We start from the raw sequence: 12,416 nt of genomic DNA on the forward strand, positions 1-12,416 counted from the left end.
GTCTCTCCTATGATACTCTAAAACTATTAAAATGTACTTTTCCACAGGTGGTCTTGGTTAGAGTCTTAATAAAGGATGTTTGGGGCAGAAGGAATGTCTGGGGCACAGGTCATTCCCTGGGGAGCAGTGCTGTGGCAATACCAAGTATATGTCCTGCTTTGGGGTCTCTGTGATATGCTCCACTAAGTACTGACACCAAGAACAAACTTGCTTGTGCCTAAAATTGTACTATTTGGATTCTGAARTTTTTGGCCAATGAGAAATTAGTGAAACCAGTGACCATTAGATGACTAGACATTTTTGATGCCTCTTAARCACCTACAATTGTGTTTAGATATCTAAACATTTTTAAAACTTGTTTTCCAAGTGATGATGATTTGAACTGGGAAGATTCAGGGGAAGTAAGCAAAGTAATAGATCAAAGCAAGCTTAGGAGAGCTCTACCTCCCTGTAATATTTCTTTTAACCCCAGCAGAGCACTTTCTTGTGATATCCCTGACTGTACTGTGGCCCAGTTTTTCACTCAGATGGTAGGATCATGCTGCGTGAAAGGCATCTAAAGATTGCTACCCATCCCCACCCTGATGTGGGTGCTAATTAACACTATGTAGTAATTAACTTGTCTGTACATCAATAGACAAGGTTTGAAAAGACATGTTTCTTCCTTCTAGCCTAGTATTTTCTCTGATTTAGAACTATTCTTTGAAGTCAGCTGTGTCAAGGATTATTGACTGATACTTTTGTGGCCTGCTGTATGGCAGTTACAAAGGAAAAATTAAAGCAAGTAGTAAAGGAAAAAGGCCAGAGGGTTTTTTTGTTCCTGTTGTTGCTTTCTTCAATATCCTTTTAGAAGGTAAATGAAAGTCTGTTGCTCTAAGGAAGCAATTAGAATCAGTGAATTTAATGACAAATGATTTAGCTAACTACCCTCATTACATTGAACATCTGATTACCCTGAATCTAATACTTGTCATTTAAAAGTGTTTCATTTACAATGTAACTTCAAACAGTTCTTATGTCTAAAGATTCCAGTGTCTATTTTATGGAATAAGTAGCCTTTCACAGAGCAATGGCAAGTGTAATTTAATCCTTTAGTCACGGATACTGTGTTATACCTTCATGAGGTTTTAATATTGTTACTCTTTGATTTCTTTTGATTTTTCTAAACATGGGAAAAAGAAAATATTTTTTCCTTATGGAGTTTATGCAAGCATGTAACAAAATCCATCTGAGGAATATAACCTGCTTTTATTTATTCACGCTCGAATTACACACACAGCAGCTTCTCAAACTGTAGGCTTCTTGGCAAGCTAATGTTTTCCCTATCCTGTATAATTTAGTCAAGGCAGAAAATAGATGTGATGGCACTCTTGGCTTTAGACTGAACTAGAATTCTCTAGTAGTTACGGTAGTATAAATGATATATGATGATATAAAAGACATATCCACCTACAACTGGTTAATTACTATGAAAGAAAGATGTYGTTTGTCTCTGGAACAAACTTACAGGTCTTCAAGTCCATATCTGTATTATCAAAAGGGCCAGATAATATGTAAATGYCTGTAATAAATGATTAAATCCCACCTTAAATCTGGCAATTTTATTCCCCCAGAGTTGGTAGTGGAAAGCTTTTCCAAACTGAATTACTCATGTGGTTAAGAAGCTTATGCCATTTGTTCATGTGCCACTGTGGTCCCATGATTTCTTTCTCTCCCCTCCCTCCCTCTCTTCCTCATGTCTATCCACTTCAGTTTGCTCATTAACATTTTTTGCCATTGCCATCAAATGGAGAAAATAGTAATCAGTGGAGTGTTGTAGCTTTCAGAGAGTAAGTATTTGCCTGTGAAATTATTTTATTTTCAGTGCAGTGGAATATTTATAAAGTAGRTGCAGAACTGTTTCTGTTCTTAAGACCAGATATCTGATACATTGCATCGTGTTAAAAAAAATGAAACAGTTACACTGGACTGCAATGCTACAAACACAAATTTACTATAYACTTTATGTTATCCTGCCCCTCTACTCAGCCCTGGGGAGGCCTCATCTCGAGTACTGTGTCCAGTTCTGGRYYCCCCAGTACAMGAGAGACRTGGRGCTACTGMAGAGAGTCCAGSATAGGGCTACRAAGATGATCAGAGGGCTGGAGCACCTGCCCTMYGAGGAACGGCTGTGAGAGCTGGGCCTCTKCAGCCTGGGGAAGAGAAGACTGARRGGGGATCTKATCAATGTGTACAAGTACCTGAAGGGAGGGTGTCAAGGGGACGGGGAGAAACTCTTTTCAGTTGTCCCGTGTGACAGGACAAGAGGCAATGGGCAGAAATTGAAGCACAGGAAGTTCCGCCTGACTGTGAGGGGGAATTTCTTCCCTGTGAGAGTGACGGAGCACTGGCACAGGTTGCCCAGAGAGGTTGTGGAGTCTCCTTCTCTGGAGATCTTCAAGGCCCACCTGGATGCAACCCTGTCTAACGTGCTCTAGGTGACCCTGCTTGAGCAGGGAGGTTGGACTAGATGATCTCCAGAGGTCCCTTCTAACATCAACCATTCTGTGATTCTGTGATACKACTATATAAATAGGAAATCTAATGTTTTTTAGATTTTTTTGCTGCTGTTCCAGATGAAGTCGATACTTAAAACTGATCTCTCTCTAAATGTAAGATCTTGATGAAGCAAAGAGATTCAAAATTAAGTATTCACTCTGAAGGACATAACAGGGAATAATAGCTGACTTTGTCTCCTGACAAACATAATGAGAAGCATTTTAGKTAGAGAGGAAATTGAGATTCGTTGCACCAAAGTGAAGCAAGACCAGAAAGAAAATARAGATGCTGGACAAAATAAATAAAATTTGTCAAGCTGGTATAAAAGGTAACTCCAGATGGCTTTAATTTACCTTTAGACTTTTTTCTTCCAGTGGTGTACTCCTTCYGTGAGTATAAATTAATTGTTCTTCAGATTTTTGACAAAATATGATCAGTGTTTTTTATAGACAATATTCTAAAACTGAAAATTTTACAGCTTGACARAATATACCAAAAAATTCAAAATGACCTATTTTCTAAGTCGTTGCTTACTGAAGTGAACATCTAATTTATTTTGCATTCTTTTTCCTTTCCAAATGCAGAGAATGTCTATCCAAAGCAATTAGAGCTGAAGGCMTTCATATTTGGTTACTGATCATCATCATTTGTTCGATGAACCCAGTGCAAGCCTGTAGCAACTAGAAATGCTGACCACCCAATGACTACTTGGCATGTTGTCTTTTTAATAATATATTCTGGAATGTATCTGGAATAACAGGAGCCTAAAAGGGAAAATSTGCTCTCTGGAAGGCAAATGTGGAATTAGTTAGTTATTACTAATGGGTTCAGTGTGGGTATTGCTGCTCTGATAATGATGGGAGAAGCAGGAAGACTGGTGTACGTGGCCTGAGGACCCAAGTACTTCCCTTTCATTTATTAAAGTAGAATGATTTCATGTCATCTTGGAAGTAGATAGAGATGCTGGAGACTTAGCTTACTGGGAAAGCTTCTTTCTAGACTCCTGGAAAAATAGAGATTAAGATGTAGCACATGAAAAGTGCATATTGTTGTACAGAGCTAATGGTATTTTCCCATTTTTTAAATCATCTGTGACTTTCTGTTCTGTTCTCACATTTCTGTGACCTCCTACTTGTGTAAATAGTATGTAGGATATAGTGTAAAAGTATATATATCAGAAAGGTGAGATTCTGCATAAATTTGTCAGTAAGGCTGTGATATGTAGGCTGAGGATTAAAGAACTGAGTTACTTTGCAGGTATCATCCTTAGTTTGTACCTTGGATGCTTGCAGTCACCCTTACACTAATTTATTCATGTGCCGTCTTCAGAGACTGTAGTTTGAACGGCTGGAAAACCAGCAGTTTAGCCAGGTGCTGCAGGCTTCCAAGAGAATGAGAAGCAGCACGAAGAATAAGCCCCTCTGATAGAATCAAATTCCTTAGGAATTCAGTTTTTCAGTCGCAACTCTGCGTCCCAGTTAGGCATTTGTGTCCCAGTGCATTCCACTAAGGGAGGTAGTTACCAAGAAAGTCCTGGCATTTAATTTCTTGAAATTTTCTTACCTTTCCGTGCCCTTGTGGGTTTTCCTAGACACAATTTAATCTAATTATTTTCCTCTTTTCTGTATGTGTGTGTTTTGCTTGTGACTTTTTCCATATGGTCTCACCTTACAGTCACATCCTTCTCCTCATAGATTGTACTGTCTTCCACAATTCTGCTTGCTATACTTGAAATATAGACTGCCAAAAGCTGGTTTGCCACCTTATGTGCCTGAAGTAAGCCAGAAAGGGCTTACTGCATTGCTTACACATGAAATGCAAATTACCTGTGGTAGATTCAGAGCAATATGGTGTTAGGATCTCCTGTTTAGCACAACAGATTGCACAAGTAAGAATAGTTAAGAAAGGTCAGAATACTGCTGTGTATGCTCTTTGAGAGGTTAAAATTGTGAAACTGTTATGAAGATTTTTTGTTGTTAGAGTTAAACCTTTCTGTAGCCACTAATAATTGCACATAGGATTGTATCACTGACATAAAGATGTTAGGGCTAGAATCCCCTTGACTTTCATAATCTTATTTTATGATGAGACCGCAGCCTCCTTATATTGCCGTTTTTGCCGAAATATGTTTTTTCTCTAGCACATATAACATGAATGGTGGGAAGTCCTTGTGTRCTATGTCATCTGATTGTTCATACGTGTAAACTTCTGTGGAGTACATAATCTCCTGAGACTAGGATATTACTGACAGGATTATCCTAATGTATTGTGTCAACATGAAGATTGTTCCTGTCTTGTGCATATTAATAGGGAAGTAACATTTAAATTCTTCTTCTTCTCGACTTGTGGCATGAATAAATAGAAATACTGCAAATGATTATAGAAGCACTAGTAAAATAAATAGGAGTAGTGCTATTTTGCAGTAAATATCAATTTAAAGTATCCACTGTTAGAAAGTGTCAACTGTTGTAGATTTTAAACATACAATTTCAAGTAATTCATTTAAAATCCCTTAAGATGGTCTTAGAAGGTAATTATATATGGCAATTTATCATACTTACTTACTGTTTACCAGAAAGAACACATAAGACAGGCTTTTGCATTTGTTTGCTCTGACAGCAAGTAATTTTCTGCRATAGCTACTTTGTACTAGAGAAATAATTGAATTTGGAAGCTTTTACTGTGGGCTTCCTGGAACAACAGGGTATAAGCCTAGAAACTTGGCTTTGTTCGGATTACATTCGTGTATAAAGTTACAAATATGTCTCTGCAGGTTTGGAGCCTCGATAATTCCTACCATTTCAATTTTGCAGGCTCCTACATGTCCAGATCAATTTTGTAGGGTACCCTGTAAAATGCCACTAAGATCAAAATATCACCACTTCTGTATCTCCTTGGTATAAAAGTTGTGGGAAAACTTCTTCAAAAAGCATTCATTTTGTGATAGATTTTTCTTTTTGAACCCTGAGGTATTTGTTACCTCATTGCCCTGTAAGTTTTCCCTCACATATTTGTTCCATTATTTGATGCTATTACATATGGAACACCTTACAAAAGTGAAACGTAACCATCTCCTTTAGTTTTGATTGTTTTTTCTACTTCTTTTTTYCTTTTTTAGAAGAAAAGTTCTTCTGCCATAACTGAGAGAAATTGAACAGCTTTTAGCAGTAAAAACAGCATCACATTTTCAGACAAAGAACTATGATTTCATTCTTTTTCATTTCAAATGGATTAGAAAATGTTGTCCAAATTGGGCACCATGCCAAGATTGCCATTAACTTTTCCTATAAAATTTGATTAAGGACCTTAACAGGCATTTAGTAATTAAGTGAAGTGCTTTGGAAATTTATATGCTGTCCATAGTTTGTCATGTTCTGTGAAATACTGAAGACAGTTTTTATGAAAAGCAATAAAAATAAAGCACTTGAGAAACATCTGGGAGTGTTATCTGATCGTGTGTGGGGGAATAGTTTTATTTGTAACAGGATATTTTGATATTTAAAATTGATGTTATGTATAGTTGATTTTTTGTTTGTTCTTTAGGTTAATGAATAATTGACTTACTTAATGTAGTAATTTCTATAATTGTATATTCCCTTCTAGTGTCCATATTGCTTCATYTTGTACCCTGAGTGGATTATTTTCCATGTATTCCATTAGTTGTGTACTATTCTATATTTAGTTTCTGTTTTCAGTTAATGCAGCTGAATTTGCTGAAATAATAGTCCAAAGAGTGCTAACAGACTCTGAATGAAGCAGATTTCTCTGTGGCATGGCAGGAGAACACAGCATAGGCTTTTAGTCTGATAATGTTCAGTGGATGGAAGGATTAGGCTTTAGTTTTTAGCTTTGCTAACAAGGAAGAAGGTTGGTGTGTTTCTACTGAGGTAGCTTTTATGTGCTGTGGCCATTCRTAGTGATTTACAAGTAATTTTCTCTGCGAATCCTTCCAATAGTTTCCAGCCTCCTTTGACACAGAGTGCATTCAGGATGGTAAAACAGGCCTAATAGAATAATGGAACTAGATTATCTCTGCTGTGCTTTTTAATGGAATTAATTCAAACCTTAAATTYGGGGGAAGATGGCTTTCAAAACTGCAAAAATACAGGCAACAAAATCTTCTAGAATTGAAGGCTGCTGGATTTTTTACTAGTACAGTTATTCTAGGATATTAAAGAATAAAAGACTTTTCAAATTTGCCATCTATGCCCCTGCCCCACAAGTATGTAACCATGTGAGTAACTTTATTCATGTGGATAAAGCGATGAGAAAAAGATGGGCTTTATTATACGTATGTTACATGAATCAGTGTTTTCATGACTGAGATTTCAGATTATCCTGTCATTACTGAGTTAGGGTGCAAGGGCGCATTCTTTTCAGTGTTTATTTTCATATTTCAGTGCAGCTGAAATTTGGTTACCACACTCCATAGAACAGCTGGGATCCTGCTCCAGGCTGGATCCAGTCTGAGAGCTCTGACCTTTAGTCAGATCCTGCTGCTTGTGCACAGGCATTAGGGCTGGATTGAGGTGATACATTGAAGTTTCCACTGGAGAACCCAGTTTCTTCCRGCAGGCTCTGTAACTTGTTTTCTTACCTTGGTCAGGATTGCCATAGTGGTAGCTGATGCCTCATTCTCACTGGATGCTTCATCCAGGCAGACTTACAAGTTTTATTATTTTCAGCTGCACCAGTAGGTTTTAGGAGCTTTTCAACCACTAGAATGAATCTTGTGATGTTATCACACAGATATGTAAGGTTTTTTTCAGCCTGTCAAATATTTAATAATAACATATCTGTGGTAAGCAATTATTTTGCTTATAAGATAAAACAAAAAGAAAGATCCTCTAGAATTTATGCATTGAAGGAGACAAGAGAAGAGCTCCACGCTTCCCATAGACCTTTTGCTAGCATCTTAATGCTGGTGATCAGAGAAGCTCTTTCTGGTGTTAGATAGGAGAACTTTTCTTGGTTTAGGAGAGAAGGGTAACATGAAAGTCCTCTGCACCAAATCTCAGCTCCCTTTGTGCCACATAGAAACTAGCCAACCTTTTGTCTTTTAACATGGTGCATGCCGGATTTTTCTGTTCCATAGAAAATCCTTATGGCAGTATTCATTGCTAAGTGAAATGTTACAGAAGGAGGTGTGTGAGTATGGGCTGATGAGTTTTAATACACAATCGATAGGTAAGCCTGTTAAAATGAGTAAGCTTTCTCTCTCACATTTGCATTCTGTAGATAAACCACATTTTTCTTCAGCTTCTCCTTTGATGCACTAAGTCATTTTCAAAAAAGTGAGTGGTAATTGTATAGAAAGGCAGTTTGCTTTTATTTACATGTGCATACATGAGTGCACACATTACCAGTGCGATTTTCTCTTTATGGGGTATATCTGCCACCTGTAAGGTTTCTGCTTTTTTGTTTCTTTTTATACTGTGAGCTTTTTCCTCTGTTGCAGTACTRTCTTCCATATTTGGGATGCTGTTCTGAAATTATTACAGCTTTGCTAATATAAAAGGCTTGTAGCRCATGAGGTTCAGACATTATTTACCTGCCAAGTTTCCCAAAGTCACTGTTAAAATCAAGACAGCTGCCACAACCCTTTCATGGATAGTTTTAGTGAGTTACTTTCAGATCTGTTTTTTCTACTAACTAGAGAGTAAAATATTGCACTCTACTGTGAAATGGCAGAGGGACAATTTGTCTTCAAAATGAGAAAAAATGTTCCACATTTCTTAGAAGAGTGTTAGTGTCTATTCATCCTTGTGTTATTCTTCGATAGTTTCATCGTGAAATTAAAAAAAGAGTTCAATCTTAGGATGATGTCTAAGAATAATCACCTATATACATTTTTCACAAGAGTTTAAAAAAATTAACATTTTTGCCTTTTTTTCTATCAGGGCATTCTACTTGGACAAGTCAAACCTGCCTCCAAATTCAACATCTAAAGCAGCTTATATAGATAAGGTAAATAAAAATGTCAAGTGACTAATTAAGCTTTGCATTTTTTCACACTATGTTTTTGTAATCCTGTCCTCTGACTTTACTTATTCCACTGAAAATTGGGATTATTCAAAGCTGTGGGGGAGAGGGAAAGGGGGAGCTCTTTTATGGCGTTTTGTCCCCCCTCTGTTTTAGGGGTATGTGGTGCCACGTGGTTCTGTATCAACATGTGAGGCGAGAGGGCATCACTGTGTTGTCAGAGCAGTGCAATTGCACCAGGAACATGAAGGTGGGAGCAGGTGCAGGCAGAATGTTTTTGTTCTGAAAACTGGAAACACTGTTCAGAAAGAAATATTCTAGCATCCTGTTTGGAGGATTGCCTTCTGAACCTCCTCATTTGGGCTTCCTCTGTCTTTAAACCTCTGTGACTGAGAGATCACAAAGACTATGAATCTTCATTTAATGCTACATCCTCTTGTTGGAAAGTTCATGTCCGCATTGCAGCCCCATAAGAAAAAAAGATGTTCCTAGGGCCTTGTCTGTACTGACTTATGAGCAAAAGTGATTGAACTGCTGTGGCTTGACAAATAAAGCAAGCAACARCTGAGTCCTATGGCAGACTAAAATTTTAATAGATATAATCCAAAATGAGCATTAACAGACTGAGAGTTCCTGTTTCTTGGATCTGTGCTAGACTGCATGGTCCTTCTGTAGTGAGTCAGTAACTTATTTTCTAAGCATTCACATGTGCAGCAAAAGAATTTTTCCCAAAATCTATTCTCTATTTCAGTGAAAATGTCAGGGGACAACTGAAAAGAGTTTGTGTCTGTCCCCCTGACAGCCTCCCTTCAGGTACTTGTACACATTGATAAGATCCCCCCTCAGTCTTCTCTTCCYCAGGCTGAASRGGCCCAGCTCTCGYAGCCGTTCCTCATAGGGCAGGTGCTCCAGCCCTCTGATCATCTTTGTAACCCTACACTGGACTCTCTCCAGTAGCTCCATGTCTCTCTTGTCCYGGGGAGCCCAGAACCAGACACAATACTCGAGATGAGGCCTCCTCAGGGCTGAGTAGAGGGGCRGGATCACCTCCCTCAACCTGCTGGCAACACTCTTCCTAATGCRCCCCAGGAGACCATTGGCTTTCTTGGCCACAAGGGCACATTGCTGRCTCATGGTYAGCTTGTCCTGCACCAGCACTCTCAGGTCCTTCTCTGCAGAGCTGCTCTCCAGCAGGTCAGCCCTCAGCTTGTACTGGTGCCTCGAGTTGTTTCTCCCTAGGTGCAGGACCCTGCACTTGCCCTTGTTGAACCTCAGGAGGTTCCTGTCTGCCCAGCTCTCCAGCCTGTCCAGATCTCTCTGGACCTGATGACGACCCTCTGAGCTCTTCCTTTCATCCAGTTCTCAATCCACCTCACTGAGCTTCTCTAGGAGGATGTTAAGGGAGAGAGTGTCAAAAGCCTTGCTGAAGTCAAGGTACACACCAGGGGATGCTAGTAACAAATGCTGGTTTAATCTAATGCATTTTCTTTGTAATTGGAATAAACCAAAAGTGAGTGCATGATCTCAGTTTGTGGCTTTGACTTTTGCTCTTTTCTCCATAGCTCTGCAGGAGTAATGGCACCAGTTTAAATCAATTTAAATGTATGCAAGCTAGATCAATAGGAGCGAAACCAACTTAAATCTATTTGTGTCMAGGTTTAAATGATTGTTATAATTGATTTACTTGACCTGCATACTTTCTGATGAAGGTAAACGTAAGAGCAAGTAAGGCTGCTATTTCTCTAATTAGTTAAAACTGTCCTTAGGGAAAGCTTTTCTGTCTTTCAGACAATTCGTTCTTTGAGTACCAGGGTGTTTTGTTGCAATCTTTAAGTGTCTCTGGAATAAAGAGAAAAGGAATTTGGAATTACAAGCTCTGCAAAACTGTGTTGTGAGCCTTTCTTTTGCACAAACCACTATGAGATGCTTTTTTTCACTGCTAAATTGATCTTGAAGGTTGCTCTTCTGAGCATAATCTTTGAAAATATCGTTAATGGAAGCTTACTGATGGGCCTATTCAATTTATTGAAGTGAAAAACACCTCTATAGAGAATGAAACAGTCAATGACAGTAATAATTTAAAAGTTAGACAAAGTTTTCCTGGGTCACGTCATAGAAGACTCTCTGCTTTGTATTTACATTACGAAATCTGGCTTGGGCTTTCTCAGCCAGTCTCACTGTTCTAATCTGCATCTGTAATGACCACAGATCATGACACTCCCAGTGTTTACTTGTTGCTACCCTGAAAGAGTATTTCATGTGCTCTTGGTAGCAAATATTTAAATCTCTCTCTCTTTTGTCTCTTGCAGTTTATGAGACCTCTCAACTGCTTGGATGAACTTTACCGACTCATAGGGTCCTTTATCCGATCCAAACGCACCGCTGCTTGTGCATACACTGCTTGCAGTGCTTCTGGAGTTGGGTTGCTGTCGGTGTCCTCAGAACTCTGTAACAGGCTTGGAGCATGTCACATAATGATGTGCAACAGTGGAGTTCACCGGTATGACAGTTTATTTCCCTCTCTTTGTTCCAGTCAGTCATTCAATCATTGCAATCCAGTTCGTAGATTGTTTTTTACTTATAGAAAATCACATGTAGTATTTCTGTGTATGTGAGTAAATGTCTAATACGCTCAAAAGGTTTGTGGTGAAATTCTAGAATTCTGTTGCCATTGGTTCAGAAGAATGAACAGCATGATTTCATTTTGTATGGTTGTAATGGGCTGTTTCTCATTCAAGTCAGTAGAAGGCAGAAATCTTAACTGCTGAAGTAGAAAAGGCTAGGTGAATAGCACACTATTAAGTTCGTGATATAGACAAAAAGTGTTGAAAATTGTATTTGCTATATGTAAGGGGGAATCTTAATAGAGCTTATTTCAAGGAAAAAGCAAAACAGAAGAGGTATGCATTTTTGCAAAGGTAGTATGCAATAACTGGAAGTTCTGTGTGTAGAACAATCTTGATGTGATTGATATAATAGCAGAAAATGAATTGAGCTATAATCAACTGAGGTTTATTGTTTTAAGCACTAAGTGGTTTTAAGAAACACACAGACACATAGACGCCCACTCACCCACCCCTGAGTGACAATAGCATAGTTAGCGAGCTCTCTAGTATTTAATGATTTTCATCAAAGATAGCAATACATTCATGTGCCAGTTGGGCAGAATACAATTTTGTGTACATCATACCAAACAGGCAAAGACTACCACTGGGGGAAAACAAACAAACAAACAAAAAAAAAACATAACTAAGAATCTGATACTAAAACACTGCTATTTCTGTAAGAGATACAAACTGCAAATTACAAGTAGTAGTGTGTTAAAAATCGGCTCCTTAGTTTCTGACCTTTGTAAATTTGTATTTTAGCAGACTTGGTTAACAGTACATTATGTTAAAATGAACCTTACCCTCTCTTAAGTTTAGGTAATGTCCTTTCCTTAAAAGAGCTTCAGAAGAACAATGTGCTGTAGATTCAGTGCAGATTATAAGGCATGAAAAACAGGAAGAGGTCTGTATATAGTCAAGACAAATATGTTATATACTAACAGTGCTTGCCATTTCTATGGAGATAGCAGCAGACTGCTTGTATTGCTCTCCATCATTGATACAAGTGTATATAACATGCTGTATATGGTATTCTGTTTTAGGCAGTAATGCAGAAAGAGCAGATTATTTAACACTAATCACTTTTTTAGATATAGATGGAAATACTGTATAACCTGGGTCAGCATGAAGTTGTCATTTTCAGAAAGCCATGAACTATACAGCTTTTCTCTGACTCTTTATTTAGGTTTAGAACAGTTTCATAAAATGTTTTTATGATATATAGAATCCCTCTTCCGAAGTTGGAACTCTGTTAAACTCCTGGRCAACAAAAACAATTATAGGTAATAT

General features: G+C 38.2%; 1 protein-coding gene across 1 annotated transcript in view; it reads left to right on the plus strand.

Annotated features, from left to right (window-relative positions):
• The window catches only part of PREX2 (phosphatidylinositol-3,4,5-trisphosphate dependent Rac exchange factor 2), a 179,135-nt gene that overhangs the window by 135,878 nt on the left and 30,841 nt on the right, over positions 1-12,416 (plus strand). The window contains exons 37-38 of the mRNA XM_085306783.1: positions 8,439-8,505; positions 10,830-11,020. Coding sequence (XP_085162909.1) covers positions 8,439-8,505; positions 10,830-11,020 — 258 coding nt within the window. The remainder of the gene's footprint in view (positions 1-8,438; positions 8,506-10,829; positions 11,021-12,416) is intronic.

The sequence above is a fragment of the Rhea americana genome, unplaced genomic scaffold, assembly GCF_003343005.1.
Source record: "Rhea americana isolate MKP2758 unplaced genomic scaffold, rheAme1 scaffold_247, whole genome shotgun sequence".
NCBI classification, from domain to species: Eukaryota; Metazoa; Chordata; class Aves; order Rheiformes; family Rheidae; genus Rhea; species Rhea americana.